Below are 27365 nucleotides of genomic sequence, written 5' to 3'. Positions count from 1 at the left end.
GATTCCGATACCGAGGCAAGTTGATGAAAATTTTCACTGGTGTCCATTTTAGACTGACCACTGGAACTTTCACGCTGCCTTTTTTGGGGTTGGTTAGTAGTAGAATAAGATTTGGGTTTTTTATCATTTAGAGCGTTTTGCGCTCTACCTTGGTCTAACTTTTGTTTGAACTCACTGTATGTCGCTTGGTTATTTTCAACTTTTTTTGAATTATTACTTGCATAATTATTTTGATTTTGATTTTGCTGTGTTTGAATATAATAAGGTTTTGTACCTTGGTCATTATTATTTCCTTTATTCTTTTGAGAATCATTATTTTTACTACTGCTTTGTGATGTAGATGGACTGTTTGATTTAGCTTTAGCTTTTTCTGTATTTGATACAATTGTATCGTAAAGGCCTTCCCTTTGCGCTACTTGTCTTAATAATGTTGTTGTTGTAATGTCGTACCTTGCTAAAGTCATGAACATTCTGTCTGGAATTCTTTTATAAATTACATATTTTATAGTATTAGCCATTGCGGCGGTATAAAGAGTTGTATTTGTATAATTATTTTCTAGTGATAATTTACTTGAAATTTCGAAAATCTTATTTTCTAGTTCTTCTACAAAGATACGAATACATACAAAGATACAAAGATTACGAATACTACCACTCCAGTACGTGTTGTAAAGTCTTCAATGAGGACTGATCGTAGTTCAGCCCAAGTGTTGCACTGTTGTAGCTGGGACACTTCTTGTGCGTGTCGGGACAGCTGCATCACGATGGCACTGTAGAGTACACTATGTTGCCTCTTATCTGTTGTCGGGTATAGGGACATTACGAAGTCCACACGTCTCACAAATGATGCCAGTTCTCTTGTGGAACCGTCAAATGTTGGGATGTGGCTATCTGGCCCAAAGCCTGATTCAAATGTAACTCGGATAGAATCATAATTTGTTCACTGGGTTGTGCCATGTTGTTGGCTATTGTTGATTTCTGCTTTTGAATCACTCGGTAGGTTAATACCGGGGTTTTTATTTTTTTTAATTTTAAAATTCACACACCTTCGTAGCGGTCCAATCAATGTTAGATGGGCTACACTGACCTGGTAACAGTCACACCTTTTATTTATTTTGGTGGGTCACGCTTTAATGGTCACTTGCAGTTTTTAATTTGTATTAATAGTATCCAACATCGAGAGTTAGATAACTATTCACAAATATTTTGTCACATAGATTCTTTTGCGGATCTGCTTTGTCTAAACTGAAGCACAAACGAAACTTTGTTCGCCACGAGCTGCGCTTCATTAATCTCGAACTAATCTATTAGCTCTAAGAGATTATGTTCACACGCGGATCCTACCGACTGCGCCAATTACAACTTCGCGGTTTGTTGGTTTATAAAAAAAATATTTTTATTAATCAAAAACTTAAGCGAACGTCAGAGCTACGTGGAAAGTTTTGACCCTTTAAGCTGTGTAAGCAGTTTTCACCCTTCTAGTGGGAATAACGAATAAGACTGCGGATGTTTATGCTAAATTGTTTACATCGGCCGAATTTGTTATTGTCACCAAGAAGTTGGGGTTCTTATGTGCTAAGGCATTCTTGGTTCTATGTTCTATTGTTGCTAAGTAAGAGAATATATAAAGTGGCTGGTATATGTTGTAGATATATGTTATGTGGTTGGTTGAGCATTACATATGTCACTATATATAGATAAATTTCGGAGCTTACAAATAACTGTTGACCGATTCGTGCGGTAAGAAAATAGGTGTTCTTGAGTAAGACTTTGAGCATAAAATCCGACAGCAATTTTTTAATCGAAAAATGTAGATTGACATATGAGACCATGTTAAACCTAAAAATCTACAAAACGTGAAAATCACTTAATTACTCGCTTTCTCTATGCGAGCGTTTCTCATGTAACGAACCGCTACACCCAATACTATCGTAATTATAAATACTATCTAATTCGCGTTTTCTAGAGGTTTCACAAGCCCACACATCCAATGGTTCTTCAATCCCCCATCGTCAGAACGACTACTCTTTAATCAAGTTACCCTATCGCAACCCCCTGCGATGATAGCGCTTTCGCCGAGGCGTTTTATTTAAGGTAAGGGTAGAAATTTAGAAGAGACAATTTCAAAAAATTATTCTCCTTGACGACACTTTAGGACCTCCACTATTCACTATGCGAGGTATGGGTATAATTATGAAAGAACAATTTCTGGAAAAGAAAATACGTAAGTATGCGGCACACAAGACACATCAATCAGTACTGCCCATAGATTGTTTGTCAATTATCTTAATTTTAGAGTCCATGCACCCACTATTTTTTATTAAGCAGCTTAAGCTTAACAAATCTTTATTTAGAGAGTAAAAATGTTACCTTACCCGAAAATAGTTTCTTAAATGTATAAGAAATTATAAGATATCATACATTTTTAAAGTTGAAGGGGACATTGTCACTATATCACCTCGTTAAAATGAATTTTTATTTGATTTTGTTTATTTTAAATATTAAAAGATAATTTAAAAGCGTGAGCGAAACAGTTTTTGCTCCTGGCAATATCCTGAACAGCACAATACGCACAATACGTTCACCAATTAATATTAAGCGATTTACTGAGCTCAGATACTACATCATGATAACGGGTGTGCAGCAGCTCATATGATTTTTCAGTTTGAAAGCCGTCTAAAAAGTCGGTGTAAATAAGTTTTGTTAAGGAGTTTTCGGGATCCGACTGTGGAAGGTTGTGGTATAATTCCTCCAGTTTCCGAGTAAGCTCACGAACGTGTTGTCCTGTAGTGGGCCGTATTTGTGCTCCACCGTTTATGCAACCTGAGGGACATGCCATTACTTCAACGAAGTGGTAGTTTGATACCTTTCCACGCTTCAGTTTGTGTACCAGGTTTTGTATGTTCCGGAAACCGTTGGCAATAGCAAATTTTAGGACAGTATTGCCATTTTTTTTAAGTATAATTTCTCTAAAGTCGCGATTTTTGAGCTGTTTGAATTCCAATTCACTTCTTGGGACTTCGTTAAAAAGCTCTTTTGCGGCGAACTTAAATATGTGTTCTGCGTAACCGCCAGACAGCGTCTTCTCGTGGGCCCATACCATGAAGTCTGGAGGGACATTAGACCATGGCCAGTCCAAATCAACGGGATCGTACTGCGCCAGCGTCCGCTGGGACTCACTTAGCAACTGTTCCACTTCAACTGCAAAAATATATTACATTCATATTATGTCGAATAGTATTTTTGGCTCTCACAACCTGAAGTAATTACACAGTCTACGTCACGTGAGTTATTCGCCGTGCTGAAAAAATCTTCTCGAGAAGCCTCAAGCTTCTTGTCGTAGCAAGGCATCACGGTCACATGGTAGATTTGCGACGCAGGAACATTCAGCTTTTCGGCAAAGACATGCTTCACTAGCACTCCCATTATTTGCTGTGGCGATCGGGTCGTCGAAATGTAAGGCAATATGAAGTTTCCGTGTGTTTTCTCTGCGTAACAAACCCATCCCGGGCAAGAGGAGCTAAGCATGGTCAAGTTCTCATTTTCGCGGTATCTTTCTACAAATTCTTGACGACATTCGAGCAACGCGATATCGTCCGCCACTTTAGTAGACAAAACATAGTCGGCACCCAAACTGCGAAAATAGCCAGCAAGATGACGGGCAGAATCCTCCACACCTATTTGATAGCGATGGGCTAAGCTTAGTAGAGGCTGGGTGGCAATGGTGAACACGATCGTACGCACATTACCCCAGTCTTCAGTGGCTTTTTTCGTTAAATTCTCTTGAAGGACCCTAAGCAACTCTTCTTGGCTCTGCTGCGTGATCAGGACTCCTTCGGCTGATGTGATGCAACCAGAGCATGCAAGACAGTCTTGCAGAGTAATTTCAACTTTATTAAGTTTTTTTTTTCCACTCTGTAATGAAACAATTTCGTTCTATAAAAAAAAGACTCCCGAGAGATTCTTACCTCTGATTCCTCAAAGCAGCTATCATCTTTAATCATGATCTTTGCCCCAGTCTTTGACTTTGCCTTATCTATTTTCACGGGTTTAATGCACATCTGAATACAATTAAAATGGAATTCAATTCATTTCGGTGTATCGTTGTTTCGAACCTGTGAGGGCGTAATAAAATCATCTATATCTGTAAGCTGTAAAGCTCTGCTCAACCCTGACATGGTGCAGGTAAAAAGTTGTATTAAACTTTTTATTTTATAAATTCACATCAAGCCAGCAAAACACTCTCTGAACTTATGCAAATACTGACTCAGTATCAAGGTAACGTCTATACATAGCGGTAACTGTAGAACGAGCGGTAAGGAACATTAGAATATATAAGAATTTTGTTATATATCTAAATAATATGCGTCAAACTAGCGTCGATGAGTTAGCGGCGTAGGGAACGGTGCAAAATGGAACATAACCATGTTTTTTATTTATTAATTTTTCCGTTATTTGGAGGTGAATTCCCAAAAATTAAAATTCAAATAAATTCAGAAAAGAAAGATCTAACTATCTATGTACCGCTTACGTTTATAAGGCTTAAGAAAGATAAGTGTAACTCATCGACGCTAGCTTGACGCACTTAACCAAACAAACTGAAAATACGATGGACGATTACCTTGAATATCGGATGGCCGTTACTTCGCTAAAAATTTGATGACTATCGATAGAAAACGGCAAAATAATGGTGAAACCCTCATAATTTAAATTTATATTTCATTTACATATTTCAATATTTTTCGCTTTCCTATTATTACTGGCAATACAAATAATAAAGTAAGATACAAATAAATATGCCATAGATGTGAGTGTTAGAGCGTAGGGTGACACAAAGAAATTAAACATAGCATTTGAGACCTGGAACTAGCTGTAGAAATTATTTGAGGACTATTAATTTTAATTTTATTTGTATTATTTATTTAATTATTTACGGCACATATATATATCCTTATATGGTTTTTTTAAAAAGTACAATACTCTTAATTCTAAATAAGAAATAATTTACAAGATCTTTTTATACCCGTTACTCGTTGAGTATAAGGTTATACTAGATTCGTTGAAAAGTATGTAACAGGCAGAAGGAAATGTTTCAGACCATAAAAATCGGGATTAATAGCCGAGCCGAAGTGGCCATGTCCGTCCGTCCGCCCAACTGTCCGTCCGTCTGTATGAACGTCGAGATCTCAGGAACTGTAAAAACTAGATAGTTGAGACATGCAGATTTTAGTAAAAAAAAACTGCCACGGACACACTTTTTAAATATGTTTTGATATTTTTAAATTTTGTATTAGTCTTGTAAATTTCTTTCGATTGGCCAAAAATCTTTTTGCCACGCCCACTCTACCGCCACAAGCCGCCAAAAACTGCCACGTCCACACTTTTGAAATATGTTTTGATATTTTTTTTGTTCGCCATTTCTACCGACATTTCAGAGAATGACAAATTTTCTCGTTCGCACTTCCACTAGCTGAGTAACAGGTATCTGATAGTCGGGGCACTCGACTGTACTTAACAATATCAGCTCCCCAAATAAAGAGGGAAGAGATTTAAGTAAGCGAGAGGCCCTCAAGATGGGTAATTGTCGCGCATAAATGGTCCTTACAGTGGCTTCATTGAAAGGAAACAAGGTGCGAAGACTTCTCACTGGAATATGAAAATTAATTAAGCCCAAAAGTTAAAGACTATCAATGTTTCCGTTCAATACATTGTAATCGAACTCTGGATCCTTCAATGAGCCGTTATGGACGAGGCAAAACTGGCCAAGATATGATGGACGGGGGATCAGAGAGAAATTTAGGGACGAGATGGCATACATTTTTTCTGAAGCCGTTCAAGTCTGTTGATATGCACAGTAGCAGATGGAATGGAAGCATATTCCACTCTATATAAAGCAGACTACAAAGGTAGACGCGAAACAGCATGACATTTCGCCTAACGAACCCGAACATTGCAAGGGTGCAAAAAACTTCATAAGTATTTTTTAAATAGTTTTCCTGAATATACCGCCATGCATTTTATTTCATAAAAACGTACAAGTTATATAACCCCTAATACAGTGCCCCGCATTTAAAGCATAAACACTTTCGTCCAAAACAAGTCCGTTCATTTGTTGCCTTTGTATCTGGCAATTGGCTTTTGCCTTAGCCTTCAAATCAATTCACACAACTTTGACTTTTGTCTTTGCCCATGCCTTCAGCTGGACCACCAGCGAGCATAAACATAAACAGAAGCTTCCGCTTCTACTGTGCATTAATGCAGCACCAATTACATACGCAAGACAATCGAATTTCATCACAAGTCGAAATGAGCCTATCTCAATTCGATTTGCAAAAGACAAAATAAAGTTAACACTATCTGGTCCGAGGTTCGTTGGAAGAAATCCGTGAAGATCAACGGTGTTCCGTTGCATCGAATTCCAACTAGCATAAGCTAGCGCGTAGTTAATCTTAATGTATTCTCAAATATCCAATAAAAAATACAAAAACTAAAAAATATATTTTTTTTAATGAATTCGTTAGAGAAATCTTAATTGTCGCCCAAAGAGGGGCGGTGCCAACGAAAGTTCGGATTAAAAAATTCGGTGAATAAAAAGTCGAATCATAATTCACGGACTCGCGCCGCCAACCCAGTAGTGAATGTTCAGGTGAAAACTAAAGGTCATACCACGAACTAAGTACTACAGTTAAACATTTTTAGTGAAAAAATACAAAAATCCACAAACAAATAATAGTGAAAATTCTGATGAGAAATAAAGGTGGACGATAAAAAATCACACCATCATTAAGAATTAATAACCAGACATTTTCTATAAAGGAATAAATATTGATAAACACAAAGCTATACATTGAAAACATAAAACATCTTAGCCAGTAAAACAGAAAAAATTGGTGAAAAACAAAAAAATCAACAAATCATCTACCAAGAAGGAAGGGCTGGGGGCAATCCCTCGCCAAAACACCATTTTAATCGAAAAAAAAAACCAAAAAAGAAGGAGGGAAGAGCTGAGGGCCATCCCTAGCTACCAATAAACAAACACCAGGAGAATCATCAACAACTACGAGGAGAATCTTAATTTTAATAAAATTATTTTTAAGAAATAAATACCCCTGGCAAATTAAAAAAAAATTTAGTTGAAGGAAAGAAAAACAGTTAGTGTAAGCAATCAATCGGCAATTAAGAGAAAAAAGAGTTATTGGACAATTACGTTTAAGAAGTAAATTCACCCTGGATGATTTAGTAAAGCAATTTAACCAATTAAAAATGGCGAATACGAGTAATCCATCAGGCATTTTATAAAAAGTAAAAGATACTTCGCAGCGCTATCAATCCTCAGAAATAAAATAACAGATAAAGCGAACGACGCATTGACCATACATGGCACTGTATTACACTTTCATGCCATTTTAGCAAGGTTAGATTTCGTGTTCAGTGATCGAAGGCCACTGCATATAATAGAGGAACTAAGTATCTTGACACAGGGAAAAATTACCATTATGGAATATTCTAATCAAGTGTACAGGAAGCTGACTTTGCTGACAAATAAGACCATTTTGACATATGGACGGAACCAAGCTATTACTAACGAAATTAATAACAGACACAGGCTAAACGCCTTAATTATCGCCCATTATCAACCACTCTATATTCCATGAATCCGACCGACTTGCCAAACGCAATGGCATTGGTCCAGGAGATGGAAAGCAACCAGATGAGAGCAAGATTTGTCCATAATTTCACTGGATTGAATCAGAGATATCATGATTCGAATTTTCAAAACAAACCCGGTCCCAATTACCGGTACAACCGAAATGATACGAACTTCAACAAAAACAATTTCTCACAACAAAATCAGAAGCCGACTCAAAATTTTAACAAGAATCAATGGGGTCATCAATGGGGCCAGAATAATAACTGGAAACCCAATAATAATCTTCAATACCCAACTCCAGAACCAATGGAGATTGACGAGTCCATCTAAACTCAAAACCGACCGCCCGTCAGTTATAACTAACACAATAACTTTAGACGCGACTACAACAACAGAAATTACGGACAATACCCAAATCATTACAATCAAGGAAATAGTTCCAACCGGTATAAACCACCGGTTGTAAACACCGAGAACCAGAAAAATTATCAACAAAACGGACAATTTACCAACCGGAACCAAAGGCAATGAGGGTAAATAATATCGAAGAAGAACATTTTTAGACCAAAGCCAGGAGCAGAAATACCATACTTAACAAGGGTAGATAAAAAATTTATCAAAGAACTAAAAATACTAACTGATACTGGAGCCACAGCGTGTTATATAAAAAAGGAAATCTAGCCGAATAAATATGAATTACCAATATACAAAAGAGTGTCGACCATTATTGGTCACACCATTATTAAATATTACCATAACATAGTTATGTTTAAGACAGAGATTCTATGAATTAGAGGGCTTAGAATCTGATTTATTAATAGGATGTAACCTCTTGAAAAGAATAGGTATTAAGATCGATATACAAAAGAAGATTATAAAATACAACGGAAAAGAGGAAAAATTACGTTTCGATGACGATAATCAATCGTATAAAGCATTATAAACAATAGAGAATAATATTCTCCCATTAAGAGAATTTATCCTAAAAAATATTATGACAAACAGGAAGTACTTACAGCAGAATCAATTATTGTAGAGGATAGTATAGATAGAAAAATAGTGTACCCAACTTGGGAGTCGAAAATCCCGAGAAGCGATGTTCCTTCCGCTAATCAAAAGTACACTAGTTTCGGATTACAAAATCCGGAACACGCCGTCGATGATAATTCCGACACTTATCATATAAATAATATTAATAATGCCTCCTCCAATCAAACTTAAAAATTGGAGGAAACTTAAAAATTAGACCAAGCAAGAGTCCGTATTACTCACCAGTGCTAGGTCTACCGAAAAAAGGGTTCAACGACGACGGTAGCCCTAAGCACAGACTAGTATTTGGATTTCAAAAATTAAATGAAAATACCACACCAGATCGGTATCCTATGCAGGATCCATCGGTCATTCTGGCAAACCTAGGCAAGACAAAATATTTTCTACATTGGATTTAGAATCAGGATTCCATCAAATACTCATGAAGGAATCCATTAACAACGGAAAATACGAGTTCTTACGGCTATCTTTCGGGTTGACTAATGCTCCCCGAATTTTCCAAAGAGCCATGGATGATATTTTCAGAAATCAAATTGGTAAAATCTGTCACGTCTATATGGACGATATAATTGTTTTCTCAGAATGATTGACCCAGCACCACAAAGATTTATTGATAATTATAAAAATCTTACAAGATGCCAATATGAAAATATCATTGGAGAAATCAAAGTTTTTCAAATTGGAAACACCTTTTCTCGGCTATATTGTGTCACACAATGTGATAAAAACAGATCCAGAAAAGATAGCAACAATCCAAAACTACCCCCTTCCAAGAAAAGTCCGTGAGGTACGAAGCTTCCTAGGCCTAACAGGCTACTACAGAAAATTTGTCTGCGGTGTTTCAATGAATTAAAAGAAAATCTGATAGCCCAAGTAGAACTGGCACAACCAGACTACAACAAAAATTTTGTTTTGACTACAGATGCCTCAGACATAGCCATAGGCGCAGTTTTATCACAGGACAATAAACCAATCACGTTTATATCCAAAAACTTAAATAAAACAGAGCAGTTATACGCGAGAAACAAAAAAGAATTATTAGCGATCGTATGGGCCTAAGGAATTATTTATATGGGGTAACTGGTATTGAAATACAGTCATTATCGTTCTCAATATCAGACAAAAATCCGAATATAGAAATGAAACGATGGTATTCGTTCATACAAGGATTTACCCCTAAAATAGTGTATAAACCAGTCACAACAAACGTTGTAGCCGACGCACTATCCAGGCTAAAGATAAAGAATCTCACAGAAAGCGACCAAGAAAACGTAGATGACTCAGATATTAATACCCAACATTCAGTCGAAAGTAGTTTCGAGAACATAATTCAGGAAACCCGAAAGCCATTGAACCAATTTCAACAACAATTGTTGTTAACCACAGGCAGGTTCACGGTACACGAACGCCTAACAGTCTTCGACAAAGTTAGACACATAATCGAATATGATACATAAGAAATCTCCTAATATTACAGTAGGAATACACTGTACTATAGAGGACCTATGTATATCAATTTCAGGAATTTCTAAAAAATAACTTTAAAAAAAATTTCTTTATACAAGAATATTTTTGCAGGATATTGAAAAAACGAACACAAGGCTTTAATAATAGAGGAAACACATTGTAGAGCTCATACGGGACTTGACGAAAACTACAAACAAATAACCAGACTGTATTACTGGCCAAATTTATATATAAAGTTAAAGGAATACATTTAAAATTGCCAAATTTGTAACGAAAATAAATATAATAGACATCCGAATCAGATCCCAATAGGGGATGTTCCAATCCCAACAAAAGACGGAGAAAACCTACACATCAATATATACTATGCTCAAAAATTAACTTTTTGGTTATGTATCGATGCTTATTCGAAATTCGAATGCAGTACAGGAAATTTAAAACAAATTAAATATCGAAAACAAAGTAATGGAATTGCTACAGCAGTTCCAATAGCCAAAATAATTATGCTAGACAATGAACCTAGCTTCACTTCAGCGCCATTCACATCCTTCGCACAAAGATGTGGATTAAACTTAATTTTCACCGATCCAAGGCACAGTACGACTAACGGCCAAGTAGAACGAGAACACTCTACACTAACGGAATTAGCTCGCTGTATAAAGGAAGAATTCAGATTAGTAGATCATTCAGAGATAGTAATTAGAGCCGCCAAGGCATACAACAAAACAATTCACTCCACGACTAAACAAAAACTCTATAACCGAATCGAACATGCGGACGTACCACAGACGCCCAGGTAAAAATGTTAAACTTTCATAATAAAAATCGTAAAGAAAAGGATTATCATATCGGACAAGTAGTTTACGAAAAGAAAATTGGGGAAAGAAATAAACTCAAACCCAGATACAAAAAAAAAGTAGTTAAAGAGGTTAAACCTAATAAAATAATAATCCATTCCTTAATACCACTAGTATCAATCTTTATACTGGTCAGTTTCGAAATTTTGATTACTCAAACCATGAGTTCTTTTTGTTCAAGGACATAAAGGATGTCCTTACTTGTAAGTCCTATAATGATTTATTCCATGTAACCAATTTAAGTTTTTATAAGGACATATTAAATATTGAATCACAAAACATTAAGAAAGATACTAATAAAAGATCACAAATTAAGTACGACTTAGAAGTAATTGAACTAATTTTATCACAGCTAATATCAACTAGACCTAAAAGGGGAATTAACGAGTTAGGCACTGTGTGGAAATGGTTAGCTGGAACTCTAGACCATGATGACTTCATCAAAGTACAAAATAAAATCAATGACCTAATAGAAAATAATAATAAACAATTTATTATCAACTCCAAATTGTTCAATGAAATAGAATCTCTTTTTTGGCGAAAATTATTTTCTTTAAAACTAAAATTTTAAACAATGAAGACATAAAAGAAATACTAAATCACGAACAATGACCGGTAATCATTGCAGACCTAATGGATATCTCAGTATTCAAAAACGCACTACACAAAGAACTCTTAATAGTTTATAAAAAAAAAAAAAACTCTTAATTGATAAAAGGTGCGATATATATTATGCTAAAGCCATTTCCCAAAGCGATGGAAAAACAAAAATAAGCAAGTCGCAAAATGCGACAATACGTATGTATTATGAAATGTCTACATTTATGACCGAACTCCTTAACAATTACGGTATAATTAATCAGAAAAAAACATGTTTTACCAAATTAATAAATGGAGAGAAATCAACTTGAAAAAAAAAGAAAGAAAATAAGGGGAAAAAATAAGAAATTAGATATCATCCAAGACGGTGCCATTTTTTTAAGTGGATACAATATTGTTAACAACTCCTATTTAAATGGATCATTTCTAATAACATTTAATAGTACAACCACAATTAACAACCTTTCATATACCAATTTAGGAAGTAAAATTCTCGATTACAAACCATTTCACAAGTTATGAAAACTCCAATTACATATTGTCAAATAACTCGGAACTCTCGCTAGATAATGTAAACATTATAAGCCCTTTCATTCAAATTAATAACACCAAGATATCACATTCCCTTATATATTATAATTAATTGTAATCGTTTTATATGTCATTTTTGTAATCATATATCTAAGTTTCAAATGCCTTAGCCTTCAAATCAATTCACACAGCTTTGACTTTTGTCTTTGCCCATGCCTTCAGCTGGACCACCAGCGAGCATAAACATAAACAGAAGCTTCCGCTTCTACTGTGCATTAATGCAGCACCAATTACATACGCAAGACAATCGAATTTCATCACAAGTCGAAATGAGCCTATCTCAATTCGATTTGCAAAAGACAAAATAAAGTAAACACTATCTGGTCGAGGTTCGTTGGAAGAAATCTGAATCAAGAAGATTCAGTTAATTCGAAACCGTGAAGATCAACGGTGTTCCGTTGCATCGAATTCCAACTAGCATAAGCTAGCGCGTAGTTAATCTTAATGTATTCTCAAATATCCAATAAAAAATACAAAAACTAAAAAATATTTTTTTTTAATGAATTCGTAAGAGAATTCTTACTTTACATATGTATGTACATGTCGCAGTTTCGTTGTTATTCGCCATAATGCTAGCGCAGTGAGTTTCGATCGCACTGAAGTACTACGCACAACTGCCTTGTGTCGCACTCTTCTTCTCCGTGCTTACCATCGAACCACACTCGGCGTCAGACAACACGCTGGCGCAGCGCTAAAACGGTTCTTCCCAAAACTACAAACTACAGGCAACCAATAACTGCGCAAATAGAGGCTGATGCAATATTTCCATTATGATGAAATACACTACCAGAATACCCATACACTAACACATGCAAAATTATGCTCCGACACGGCCATCCTGACCATTACACGACCTCGTGAAATATTATCATAATGCTTTTTCTGTAATGCAACAAAACCATTTTCAAATTACACTTACATTAACAAATTAAATTTCACATTTCAATATCATTCTTAGAGTAATACAAAACTTTTTAACATAATTCATTCATCATTTCATTACAATATCTAATGCGCCACACGCCATGATCAAAACAATTGTTTTGCACTTGTGCTTACATTATTATTATAAATTTCATTATAAGCCCTTCAGGCCTCCGCAGTGTCACTTGCTAAAGCTTATATTCTAATCATTTCATTACTGTCTCTTTCAACAGCTTTCTTTTCCATTTCCTTATCAATGTCTCTTTCAACAGCTTCATTTTCCATCTCTTCATCACTGTCTCTTTCAACAGTTTTGTAAAATCCCAAATGAGAAGACTTTACTCGTTGAGTTTTTGTAAGAAACTCATTTTATTTGGAAATATCTTCGGTTTAAATAGGTGACATGAGAATCGCATCTTAGAGTAAATGGCCTACGCAGAGGCCTAAGTAGGTAGTCCCCGCCTTATCGAGGTCCCACGCTCCGGCACATCTGCCTATCTTGAGCGGCGAGGACCTTATCTGTGGTCTCCCACTAAGGGACTATTTTAGGAGGCGGAGAACGATCTCAAGTGACTGACTCAGGTAGTGTGCACTTAGATTACATGTTTTTGAGCACTGCACCCATGTCGCCTTAGATAACAAAATCCTAAATATAAATTATCGCTCTCGATTCATTTACATAAGATATGAACGGAGCCCAAAATTGTAAGTCTTTAAATATATTCGGGTTCATGTGTGAACATTCTGCCAAAGGGCCAGCAAAGCTGAGATGTCCATTTGTATATTAGTTGCATTTATAACAGTAGTGGACTGTATTTATTTGATATACGTTCATTTATTTTGCAACTAAGATTTCAATGGCCCTAGTTTTCATGGCTTTTAATTTTATTGGATTAAAATTATGGTTTTTATTATTTTTAATTCAACAATTTGTACTCAATTAACTTATTTTAAACATTTCGCGTTTTCTATGTAGAAGTACATTGTGTGTGTTTGTATAAACAGAAAATTCTTGTTTTGACTTAGCTGATGTCGTCGTTGTTGCTGCTGCTGTTGTTGTTGCTGCTGTTGCTACTGCTGTTGCTGCTTCTGCTGCTGCTGTTGTTGCTGCTTCTGCTGCTGCTGTTGTTGCTGCTTATGCTGCTGGTAGAGGCTCCTTTGAATTTGATTTCCTTCTCTTCTTTAAGGCTCCGTTGACGTCGATGTTTAGAGATGATTTCTTTTTTTTTTTTTTTGCACGTTTTATTATTTTTGTAGTCCAGTCAGATTTTTTGTTTTTTAGCCATTTATTTCGGCATTTATGCTCTTTTGGCACATACACTGCACTCTATTTATGAGCTGATTTAATGCTATTAGAGCATTTATAAGGCACTGTTTTCAGGCACTTTTTATTTAATTTTTGCTCTTTTGGCATATACACTGCACTCTCTTTATGACCTGTTTTAATGCTATTAGAGCATTTATAAGGCACTTTTGTTATGCACTTTTTAATTTCACAATTGCTGATGTATGGCCTCAAGCATGCCTTACCACAATTTATAATGGTACACAAAGCAACTTTTAGCTATAGACTATAAGGTGCTTGTTTTATTTAAAAACATAAAAGATTCTTTTGTATCTTTTTGCTTTTTATATTTATACTCTGTTCCTTACCTTTGGTAGGGGGAAACAAGAGTCAATTATTTTTGCTACCTTTAGCTGCAAGATTAACTTTGCAATGCTTAAAGGAGCTGGCCTTTCTCTGAATCCCTTACCATATAGGGGGAAACTGCAGTCGAATCCGGCTCGAAGGACCAAATGTAAAATCCCAAATGAGAAGACTTTACTCGTTGAGTTTTTGTAAGAAACTCATTTTATTTGGAAATATCTTCGGTTTAAATAGGTGACATGAGAATCGCATCTTAGAGTAAATGGCCTACGCAGAGGCCTAAGTAGGTAGTCCCCGCCTTATCGAGGTCCCACGCTCCGGCACATATGCCTATCTTGAGCGGCGAGGACCTTATCTGTGGTCTCCCACTAAGGGACTATTTTAGGAGGCGGGGAACGATCTCAAGTGACTGACTCAGGTAGTGTGCACTTAGATTACATGTTTTTGAGCACTGCACCCATGTCGCCTTAGATTACAAAATCCTAAATATAAATTATTGCTCTCGATTCATTTACAAGTTTTACAAGTTTCATTGAACAAGTTTCATTTTCCATTTCTTCATTACTGTCTCTTTCAACAGCTTCATTTTCCATTTCTTCATTACTGTTTCTTTCAACAGTTTCATTTTCCATTTCTTCATTACTGTCTCTTTCAACAGCTTCATTTTCCATTTCTTCATTACTGTCTCTTTCAACAGTTTCATTTTCCATTTCTTCATTACTGTCTCTTTCAACAGCTTCATTTTCCATTTCTTCATTACTGTCTCTTTCAACAGTTTCATTTTCAACCATTTCATTTAAATTCTTTTTACATTTTTCTAATTCTTCTTGTACTTGCCAAGCTGGCATTTTTCTTATGTCATCGTGAGCATATTTATATTTTCTATTGTTCGTCAACGACCTGAGCATATATCTATCCCCCTCCAACAATTCGGTTATTTCAAAAGGCCCTCTAAACTTCGGACTTTGTTTGATGCCTTTCTTCATTTTTTTTAACAACACGAAATCTCCAACTTGACATTTAACAACTTTGGCTTTTCCTTTATCAAATTGCTTCTTGTTATATGCTGCTGCAGCTGAAATATTGTGAACTGCTTGTGCTCTTACTTCTGCCAAATCAATCTCGTCTGCCGTATCGCAAGGTGGAAGCAACCCCAACGGGCGGGCAACTTTGCCAATAAACAGTTCTAAGGGACTTGCCTTGGTTGCTTTACTAACCGTACAGTTTAACGCTAATTGAACCTCTCCCAACGCATCTTGCCAAGTGCGGCTGCTAATCTCAACTGCAGTCAATAAGTTCTTTAAGGTGCTCATAATGCGTTCGACTTGCATAGGGTGAGCAGCTCGGTTTTATAATCTTACACTCCAATAGCTCCTTAATTTTTTCACGCACTAATTCTCTTTCATTTGGACTAAGCCTATATGGTCTTCTTTGAACAATTTTATTTGGGTCTACCAATTTAATTTTCATTTCCCCTGAGCTAACTCTAGACAAAGGAATTCCGTTAATAAAAGATTTTGAGTATTTTCCCATTAGACTCTTTAATTTGCTCATATCTTCACCAACAAGATCAGTATTTAACTCGCAAAGTTGTTTATCATTTGAACAATAATTTACAGTTTGTCGGGAGCAGAACTAGCGATCTATTTAATTTCTCTAAAACATTTATACTTTTGCCAATTTAAACTTTAACGTAAAGCACATTTTCAAATAATCTTTCTTGCCCACTGTAATCGGTCACTTCTTGCACATATTAGCTTTCAATTATCTCACTATTTTATTATCGCTTTCTTCTTTAACGAGCTTTTGCGCATGCTCAGCTTCTTACGCTTTTGCTTTGGACTCTTCAAGTGAGTCGTAAGTCGTTCTTCGTTTGTTCTAATCTGTCTCTCGCGACACTTACATTCTAAGCGCACTTAACTAATGCTGTATGTATAATAAACCAAATCGTTAATAAATTAAATAAGAATTATACAATATCGTTTGTACTAATTTGATATTAATTATTAAAAAGGGCTGTCAAACCAGTCAGTCCTCGTAACATTGGTGACCCCGACGTGATCCCCCCCTAATTTTCGGTTCGGTTAATTATTAAAATATCGTTTTTAATAATTACTGAAAAGGGCTGTCAAACCAGTCAGTCCTCGTAACACAGTTTTTGATCTGATAATTTCAAATTGGTCAGGTGATACTATTACATTAAATCCTGAGAACAACACTTCTCGACCAATAATGATATCATTTCTTAAATGCACATCGTCCAAAACATGAATCAATATCTCAATACAATAGTTGTTAATTTTTACGTTACTAAGTATTTACAATGTGCTACAAATACTACCATTGCCAATACCTTTCAACAGCACTACATTGTTAATTCTTTTACCAACAAATTTGTTACTTAGCTTTTGTTTAATTAAAGAACATTCCGATCCAGAGTCAAAAGTTATTGGATATGTCTCGCACTGATGAACCATCTCGCCCTTGGGTTCAACAACAAAGTTCCGCCCTTTTCACCTGAAGCGTGCCTTTTATGGTGTTTTCTGCGAAAATTATGTCCACTGTAGAGCACCACGCCGTTGCATCGACGCCAGCACCGTCTGCGTTGAATTTGGGTAGCACTACCGAATTTTTATTTGTTGTTTCGGATGTCGTTGTTTGCAGTGTTTTAACAAGCTCAATAAAGTTTTTATTTTGCATTTCCATTAAAATCCGCCATGGTTCACTAGACGTATCAGGTAGCGAGCCCGATCCCACTTCTGATGTCGCAGTTTCGTTGTTATTCGCCATAATGCTAGCGCAGTGAGTTTCGATCGCACTGAAGTACTACGCACAACTGCCTTGTGTCGCACTCTTCTTCTCCGTGCTTACCATCGAACCACACTCGGCGTCAGCGACAACACGCTGGCGCCGCGCTAAAACGGTTCTTCCCAAAACTACAAACTACAGGCAATCAATAACTGCGCAAATAGAGGCTGATGCAATATTTCCATTATGATGAAATACACTACCAGAATACCCATACACTAACACATGCAAAATTATGCTCCGACATACACATGTACATTGAGGAACCCTGAGCATCAGCTATCAGATAGAAAACAAAACAGAGAAAACAAAGTCGCTTGGTGTTTAGATAAAGAGAAAAATAACAGTTATTTTTTATTATTGTTATAAGCCGATTTACTTAAGTTTAACAATTATTTACTACTGCTTACTAAGCATTTCGAAAATTGGTGACCAATAATGTGCAAATTATGAAAGGTTGGCCGGCGGTTAACGCGCGCGGCTTTTACTAATCAGATGTCAGGCGGAGCCGTGACAATAAAAGATTAGGAGTTTACGTTTTAAGCTTTATTATACCGAGCCAAGCAGAGCTGTAGCGTCGAAGGCAAAATCAGAATTGAATATAAGATACAAGAATTCAAACTTAGGGGCTAGCATGAAAACGAAACATATTGTTGCGATCTCATATTCGTAGCGGCCACGCAATAAGCAGTGTCTGCCGGCTACGTATCGACATCCGGCATAATGCCGATGTTGTCGTATTTCATGCGTATTCATGTCGTATTCCCCTCAAGACGGAGGCCGCCCTCGGCCGACCTTAACTCAGCAATCGCCACGTTCAGTTGTCTTGCGGACCTCTTGGCCTTCCAGGCGCACCAGCCCACAATGGCAACACATAGCAGAAGGCAACATGATGCTGCTACGGTCAGTGCCACTTGCTGGGGTCGTTCGGCGTTGAATTCTTCTCTGAACCTCCGGATTGTCTCTAAGTTACCTTCATTTAGGCGATGAAGGTACGGGAGACTGAGCACGCTTTGGCGGGAGGTGATGTTCAGCAGAGGGAATTTTGCTACCCCCGGTACTCTGCTCTGGATCCGGTTCTGGTTGACGTACAGGGTTCCGTTAATGACGGCACGTCGGGTGAAGGTAACAAGGTGCGTACCATGCACCCAGATTTCAGAGCTGTTGTCCACTTGTACCTTGGCGGCCCTGTCGTTGATGATGACGATTCCCTCACCTACATAGGTGTTGGGATCCAGACTATGGGTTGTATTTCGCAGTGCGCCGCGCCGCCTGCATGAAGTTCTTTCGCGCATGAGCTGCCTGATGATAGCTGACAGAAGGTGACGCTGGTTGATGCGGTGCAAGCTTTGACGGTGTAGATCTCGTTGTCGCACTCTGCGATAACGCCATCATCTAAACGTTGCATGGCTCCTTCGTGACTGACGGGGAAAATAGTAATTTTCTTACAGGCGAACTTAATTACCGGAAATTTAATGATAAAGTGTAATGCGTTATTGGACTGCAGAACTTTTACGGACATGAGGTCCCCTATGGGGGTGTTGGTGGGCTCCTCTAGCCAAACTGAACTCAAATCTGCGTGATCAAGAATATTTGGGCTAACAATGTTCATTTTAGCAAGTGTCACGGCCAACATTAAATTCTGAAGCTCCCTCATGATCATTCTATTTCTCGCGAGCAACGTTTCATACAAATGACCGGTGTCAATTTGTGACGCTTTTGCTGCCTTGAGGATTAAGTTGACGGTGGCAGTTAGTTTATTAATTTGACTCTGGATTTTTGTATTAATTTCTATTTGCCTATTGTTCGCGTCGATCAATCGCGCCTCTACGACCCTACTGTTTTGCAAATCGCTGGCATCAGGTGTGCCGGCTAGAACCTTTAGTATGGAGCCCAGGAAGTCCAAACTTCTGGCCACTCGATGGTGCGCGCCCAGCGCATCCAGCAAGTCCCGGAGGTGTGCTGAATCTACATTCAGCAAATTTCTCATGTGTGACTGCGGGAAGTGATCAAGCAGACTGACCGTCTCCTCTACCACACGTGCGTACTCCGAAAGATTCGCGGAGTGTCTCACGTAGGCGGAATTCTCCCACACCAAGATCTGGCCATCGACTTTGGGAATGTATTTGGCGCGCGAATAATCGGTGATGTGAGCCAATGATACAGATACGAGAAGGATAAGGTTGGTCCTGTGGGTGAAAGTTTAAATGATTGATTTTTCTGTTCTGTAGACAAGGGGGAACCCAACACCAATAATAATAAAAATACTTAAGAATATGATGTGCGCGGATGGCGCTACTCTTAGATTTATTAAAAATTACGCCAAGTGGCTAAAAGAATTTAAAATTAAGCGTTACACTGACCTCGCTACTGGGCGCGTCATTTTAAATTGTCCTTGTGGACCACCCTCCCCTCAATAAGGACCGTGGTCCCCACGGCTCTTTCTTCGCACAACGGCGTGAGCTTGTTGCCGAGTCTGCGGTTGGATTTTTCCCACACCTTTTCGCCAACATCGAATATCCTTTTTTTGCCGCGAGGCGTTTTCTCTGGCCCTTAGCGCGGTTTGAGCTTTCTGGATCCTACTGTGGATCTCTACCTGTGGCTCATCAGGGTGTGTTAGGACGATGTCAGCCGGTCTCCTGTTGATGACCCAGTGAATCGACTTATTATACTGGGTAGTGGCCAACATTACTATCTCGACCGTATCACTCATGCCCTTGTCTATCCTTATGTATCTGGCTAGCTCCAGTAATGTGCTATGGAAACGCTCCACCTGCCCGTTGGAGGTGCTGTGCAGTGGTGGTGCGTTTGTAACGCTTACACCAAAGTTGTTACACAGCATGGACACGATCGTGTGCGACTTCAACGAAGGTTCGTTGTCGCAATAAATGGTATTTGCCCTTGGGAAAAAGTTCATGAGCTGAAGCAGCGCTGGCTTCAGGTTCTCAATAGTTCTCGAGGCGATGGGTTGCACGACGGCAAATTTAGAAAACTTGTCGACGCAAGTGAGGAAAAACTTTTAGTCGGTAGAGAAAATGTCGATGTGCAACATTTCCCCTGTGTGTGACGGTATTCTTGTTGTTTCGGGTGCCTGTAATACTTTTCCCTCGCACAAGTCCTGCAATTCTGTGCGATCTCGTTGGCCAGCTTGGCCATTTTCGGGAAATAGTATTCCGACAATACCTGCTTTACATTTTCTTGCGCTGCTCTGTGCGCCCTATTATGTTCAGCAGTTAAGATTTCCCTTCTTTCTTCGATTCTGAGTACGTCCACGACACGGTTCCTGCAATGCCAGAACTTTGTGGCTGGGAACCTCCGGACTATCTCATCTTGTATCATTGCGAGCGTGTGCAAATCGCAATAGAAGGCGTTTACGGCCCTTGGGACGATTATGTCTACCAGTTCGTCTAATAAAGATCCCCTGTCGACGAAGTTAACCGTGTGGCGTCTTTTATTCCCGAATAGAATAAAGGTAGTTTTAGACGGGGAACGTGCTTCTTCCAGTATTATCTGGTTCTGAAAGCAGTTCAATGGCTTGTCTGTTGACTCGATTGTGTGGGTGAGAGACACCTCACTGTGAATCGTTGCTGCGCCTTCGGGCCTTCCACCTAAAATTTTTGCGTTCGGGCTTGATTCCGACACAGAAAATGTTAACGGCTGATGGTCAGTGAAGATATTTATATCTTTCACTTCATACATGTAAAGCCGCAGTTTAGCCAGGGCCCAATAACTCGCGCTCGTTAGTCGCGTAGTTGGCTTCACTGTCTTTAAGGGTTCTTGAAATCATTGTTATATGGCGGCCCTCTTGAGACAACACCGCACCTATACCATGGGCTAAAGCATCTGTCGTTAGATCAAATGGCTTCTTATAGTCCGGGTAGCTGAGCATGACGTCTTCTGATGCCAATATATTGCGCATTTTTTGGAACGCCTCTCGCTGGGACTCAGAGAAATGCACCTGAATGTTTCTTGATCTATGCCTACTAACTGTTACATTCTCGCCCTTTAATAAGTTTGAGATGGGCCTTGCTATAGCAGCGAAGTCTCTGATGAAACACCTATAGTAGCTCGCTAGGCCCAGAAACGATCTGACTTCGAATACCGTCTTAGGCTCTGGAAATTCTTTTATGGCCTTGACCTTCTCTGGGTCCGTTGTTGCACCGTTACTGGTGACTATGAACCCAAGAAAGCTCACGCTTTTCTTAAAAAAACGCGATTTCTCGATTGATACTCTCATGTTCGCTTCTTGTAAGCTCTTTAACACCCACTCTACATGTTTGATGTGAGCCTCCTCGTCTTGCGAGAAGATGATCACATTATCAACATAAACATAGCAAAATTTGCCTATTTGTTCCCGTATGATATCATCGATCGTTCACTGGAAGATGCCGGCGGCGTTCCTGAGGCCGAACGGCAATCTCTTAAACTCATACTTTCACCCGTTTACCGAGAAAGAAGTTTTCTCGCGATCGCGCTCCGCTAGTACGACTTGATGGTATCCTGATTTAAGATCCAGTGTCGAAAAATAGCGTGCTTTGCCCAAATTGCCTAATATCATTGATATATTTGGCATGGGGTATTTATCGGGAATGGTGTGCTCGTTAAGCTTGCGAAAGTCTATCACCAAGCGCTTCTTGCGGTTTCCCGCATCATCGGTGCCCTTTTTATCTACTACCCATATGGGGTTGTTGTAGGGGGATGCCGATTTCTGAATTATATCGTTTCTTAGAAGATCTTGGATCTCCTTATTAACGCTCTTCGCTCAACGTTCTGATTGTGGCAACCACCGAAGTATTGTATGGCAGAGCCTCGTTTGGGTCTGCAAAGGCCTTTTTTCTGGCCTTTAATAATTTTTGAAAAGTCTCCCGCACTGAAGCGGGCGCATCTGAGCAATCCACATCGGTGAAGTTGACATCAGTGCATTTGTGAAAGGAGATTTTCTCAACTTTCGTACCCCACTTGAGCTGACCGGAGGCCAAACAGAGTGACGCCCCAGCCTGAGCTAACAAGTCGAGACCGATTATCCCATCGAAGGTTGACAAGTCTGGTAGAACGAAGAATGTTGCTTTTACGTTGAACAACGCAACAAAGCATTTTTGTGTGACGGTGGTTGAGCCATGGATGGAATGCAAAGTGAATTGCGAGTTAACCGGACGGACGCCACGCAACCCCTTATGTGGTCTGATGTAATTCTTGGACGTGCCGGTATCGATGAGGAAGCTCATATCCTGGCCTGCTACTCTTCGTCTAATGACGGGTAGCAGGGATTTTCCCATAAAAAATTGAGGGGAATTGGCGTCAGAATCGCTTTCGGCATCGTCCTCGATCTGCGCCACAGCGCCGTTGGAGGCTTCGGCGTACGAGTTCTGCCCCTGCCCAGCATCTTGGTTTACATGATTCACCCTTTGTTGCTTGCCCTTTCCGTTAGAGGGATCGGACATGGCCGACCGCTTGCTGACGTCAGCGGAGTCCTGGGTGGGCTGTCTAAATTTTGACAGCGAAGGGTCCACCTCCATTGGTTCTGGAGCACTGGCGCGAGTTTTTCTGCTCGGCATTTCGCTGGCCGGATTGGTCTTGCTGTTTGTTCTGCCTACTAAAATGTGGGTTCTTTGACCCGCTTGCCTGCGCTTCTGCTTGTTGGGGTGTTTTGACCCGTTGCTGGGCACTTGCCTTGTGTTCTCTTTCTTCAATGCTCCTCGCGAAGTTGGCAGCGAACGCATATCGTTCATGGTTCGATTCCACCTCTTGCGCGAGCGCCAGAGCTGACGGCAAATCCCTTGGCTTTGCTGAAAACAGCACATCAAAACTGTGCTTATATGCTTATTTTTATTTCGCAGGCTTAAGAGCAGTTTAAACAAAGGTGCCCACTTACATATTTTGGTGTTGTGTTGCGTTCCAAACTGAAGTCGGTGTCTGTTGTTGTACACTGCTTGTCTAGCCAGCTTTTTATCCACTTTTTGGTAGCTGGCAATTCGCATTTGACCAGTGTGTGTGTATGTTATTTATACATATAAATTTTTTTTATATATTTTAAATTTAAACATTATTAAATGTAATTGAAGCATTACATTAAATTTGTCTGCTTCAATTGGGAAATCTTTAACTTGCGAACAAAGAAAGTTAGATGTAATAAAATTCAAAAAACAGTGCAGAGGCAGAAAAAAAGGGAGAAAGACAGAAGAGTTAAGCCCAACGGCAAATAAACAAGAACGAAAGAAAAAAAATTTAAAAATGTTCCTTCTGCGCTTATTGGGAGTTTTCCCGGCCAAAAAAATTATGAACACCTTGCGCCATATGAGAAGCACGCCCACTTAACTCCCTGAAACCTAAATGTTTGTGGCACTTGACTTTTCTCACCCCCAAAACACCTAGTCCCTTTCCTTCCCCCCTTACCATTCAATTTTTGTAGGTTCGGAATTTTGGAGCTTTAGCCTCATTTAATTTTCATAAGGCCAAATGGAAATTTGATTCTTCATTCTTCAAGTGGATTTCGACCTGCAACTTAGCCAACCGAGTACCCAAAAGTGGCTGATGAAGCAAAGGGAATTCGAGCTGGCTTTCTGCGGAGTTTCGTACTGCAGCTTGAGTGAGAATAAAAATCATGAGTCCATCAAGCTTAGAAAAATAAATTTTCTATGATTGGAAATTATAAAAGCATTTTTTTCAATATTCCTAATAATATGTTAAACTAATTTCGAGTTGCGGGAAATCAGTCCTTTGGTGTTTTGCCCACTCCTCCTTATCCGCAGGAGTTTTGTGCAAATTTCTTTTATAATTTCAATTAAACTTTGCTTCACTTTGTCGCAGAGCTTCCATCGCTGCCAGCAGCTGTCAAGGGCAGCGCCTAATGGTGGGGTGGGAAAATGCGGGGAAAAACGTGAAAAATCGGGCTTAGATTCCAGAGTGGGTCTCAAAGAGGCGGAGTTTGCCGCGTTAGCTGTCAACATTTGTTGAACACAAAATTTCAGTTTAACATTTTACGCTTGACTAATGGTTGGGTATGTGCTGTACAAATGAAAGAAACAGAGCGATGTGATAAGAAAGAAAGGCCAGAGGTCGCCGTAAATGAATAATGCATTTGTATCCACAATTTAGCCAACTTTGGCTGTGTGTGTCTTTTATTTTTTGCCTATTGTGCCGGTAAAAGTTGTATTTTCCCAGCCGCAAACAAAGTCAGAAACTTAAGCTGCTAGCTATCCTTACGCTTTTGGTATAACTGAATTGAGAGACCTACATCGGGATTTTGGTTTTCCATGACCAAACAATTTCTCGATTTCAATGCAAATTGTCTGGGCTTTTTCTTTGCTGCTGCACTTTTGTCTTTTGCCAGACTTCGTTTTTAGCTCATTTTATGCTGGTCTATCGCATCCATCTTTGTTATGGCCCACGTTGAGGGCCAAACAACTTCATTCATATGCATAAACTGCAATAAAACGAGAGAAGAAAACCAGCTTTGCGGAATACCCCTGCTGGGTGGAATAGTATTTCTCATTTTTAATAATCGTAGCTTATAGAACCTTATAGACTTCGGTGCGCAGATAAAGAGGCTGCCAAAGGACATACTCACTCTCTCTTAAGCACACACACATACACCAACGCAGGGCTTAAAGTATTCTGGGAATACATTTTTGTAATTTTGTTTGTTGTTGTCAACAGTTTTTATGAGTTTTCTTCAGGTTTTCTTCCACAATTCCCAATAAGTACCAAGTCACATCCCACCCGCTCCTTTTTTTTCTTTCATCCTGTGGCCCTTTTTTTTATGCATGCTCACTCAAGTTGATCAAGTTTTATGGCAAAATATTTTTCTTATAATTATTCATGCTACTTATGCTTATGTAGGACGCATTCATGGTATTTGGGCTCTAAATTCATTATGCTCTTTACTCGTATAGAAAAAAGGTATACTATATTCGTTAAAAAAGAATTTCAATGTTAAAGGTCCCTATTAAGTACAATATAATAATATGTATATGCTCTTGGACACTAGCGAATCACAGTGAGACGAAGTAGGGGGCAGATATTGGCAAAGTGCTTAGGTATGCACTTCACATATGTTTATATGAATATACATATAGTGACATATGTAATGCTCAACCACATAACATATATCTACAACATATACCAGCCACTTTATATATTCTCTTACTTAGCAACAATAGAACATAGAACCAAGAATGCCTTAGCACATAAGAACCCCAACTTCTTGGTGACAATAACAAATTCGGCCGATGTAAACAATTTAACATAAACATCCGCAGTCTTATTCGTTATTCCCACTAGAAGGGTGAAAACTGCTTACACATCTTAAAGGGTCAAAACTTTCCAAGTAGCTCAAACTCGGCTGGTCTGTATCCATGCGCAATCCACTCAAGAGAGCGCTTAATTTATGTAAACATAAATGAGAGCCTATGTACGCTCAATATGAAGAAGTAAATAAGCTCAGCCAAGGGTTTGCTAAGCGTTCGCTTTGCAAATTAGATTTAGATTTTATTCATACTTCAATTGTGTAAGCCGTGAATTTGTCTCCGACGTTCGCTTAAGTTTTTGATTAATAAGAATATTTTTTTTATAAACCAACAAACCGCGAAGTTGTAATTGGCACAGTCGGTAGGATCCGCGTGTGAACATAATCTCTTAGAGCTAATAGATTAGTTCGAGATTAATGAAGCGCAGCTCGTGGCGAACAAAGTTTCGTTTGTGCTTCAGTTTATACATAGCAGATCCGCAAAAGAATCTATGTGACAAAATATTTGAGATTAGTTATCTAACTTTCGATGTTGGATACTATTAATACAAATTAAAACTGCAAGTGACCATTAAAGTGTGACCTACCAAAATAAATTAAAAAAAGGTGTGACTGTTACCAGGTCAGTGTGGCCCATCTAATATTGATTGGACCGCTACGAAGGTGTGTGAATTTTAAAATTAAAAAAATAACACCCCGGTATTAACCTATCAATCAACAATAGCCAACAACATGGCACGACCCAGTGAACAAATTATGATTCTATCCGAGTTACATTTGAATCAGGCTTTGGGCCAGATTCGCCACATCCCAACATTTGACGGTTCCACAAGAGAACTGGCATCATTTGTGAGACGTGTGGACTTCGTAATGTCCCTATACCCGACAACAGACAAGAGGCAACATAGTGTACTCTACAGAGCCATCGTGATGCAGCTGTCCCGACACGCACAAGAAGTGTCCCAGCTACAGCAGTGCAACACTTGGGCTGAACTGCGATCAGTCCTCATTGATGAATTCAAAACCCAAATTCCATACGAAGAGCTGCTAAGAAGACTTTACAACACGTACTGGAAGGGTAGTATTCGTAAGTTTGTAGAAGAACTAGAAAATAAGATGTTCGAAATTTCAAGTAAGTTATCGCTAGAAAATAATTATACAAATACAACTCTTTATACCGCCGCAATGGCTAATACTATAAAAGATGTAATTTATAAAAGAATTCCAGACAGAATGTTCATGACTTTAGCAAGATACGACATTACAACATTATTAAGACAAGTAGCGCAAAGGTGCATCGGGAAAATCGAAATATCGCATAGTCATTGATTATCGCAACCTCAACGAAATAACCGTTGATGACAAATACCCAATACCGGTAATGGATGAAATATTGGACAAGCTTGGAAATTGCCAATACTTTACAACCATTGACCTCGCAAAAGGTTTTCATCAAATACAAATGCATGAAAATTCCATAGCGAAGAAAGCTTTTTCCACCAAAAATGGTCATTTTAAATATAC

At 38.6% G+C, this 27365-nt stretch overlaps 1 protein-coding gene across 8 annotated transcripts; it reads right to left on the bottom strand.

Annotated features, from left to right (window-relative positions):
* Positions 1-2286: 2286 nt before the first annotated feature.
* Positions 2287-4596, bottom strand: LOC6548517 (probable cytosolic Fe-S cluster assembly factor GG21400). Of its 8 annotated transcripts, none has more exons than XM_026982890.1 (5): positions 4532-4596; positions 4268-4301; positions 3969-4061; positions 3258-3915; positions 2330-3201 (listed from the first exon to the last, which is right to left on the bottom strand). In XM_026982890.1, exons 3-5 carry the CDS (start codon positions 4059-4061, stop codon positions 2582-2584), a joined length of 1371 nt encoding a protein of 456 aa, XP_026838691.1. In that variant the 5' UTR covers positions 4268-4301; positions 4532-4596; the 3' UTR covers positions 2330-2581. The 8 variants fall into 8 exon arrangements, with proteins under 8 accessions (XP_026838694.1, XP_026838691.1, XP_026838689.1 ...); XM_026982888.1 differs by having other exon boundaries at positions 3969-4115; positions 4532-4595; XM_026982886.1 differs by having other exon boundaries at positions 4116-4301; positions 4532-4594.
* Between the last annotated feature and the right edge of the window lie 22769 nt (positions 4597-27365).

Source organism: Drosophila erecta, unplaced genomic scaffold, assembly GCF_003286155.1.
Source record: "Drosophila erecta strain 14021-0224.00,06,07 unplaced genomic scaffold, DereRS2 tig00000246-arrow-arrow-pilon, whole genome shotgun sequence".
NCBI classification, from domain to species: Eukaryota; Metazoa; Arthropoda; class Insecta; order Diptera; family Drosophilidae; genus Drosophila; species Drosophila erecta.
Note: the sequence above shows the minus strand (reverse complement) of the source record. Positions and strands in the feature narration are given on the sequence as shown.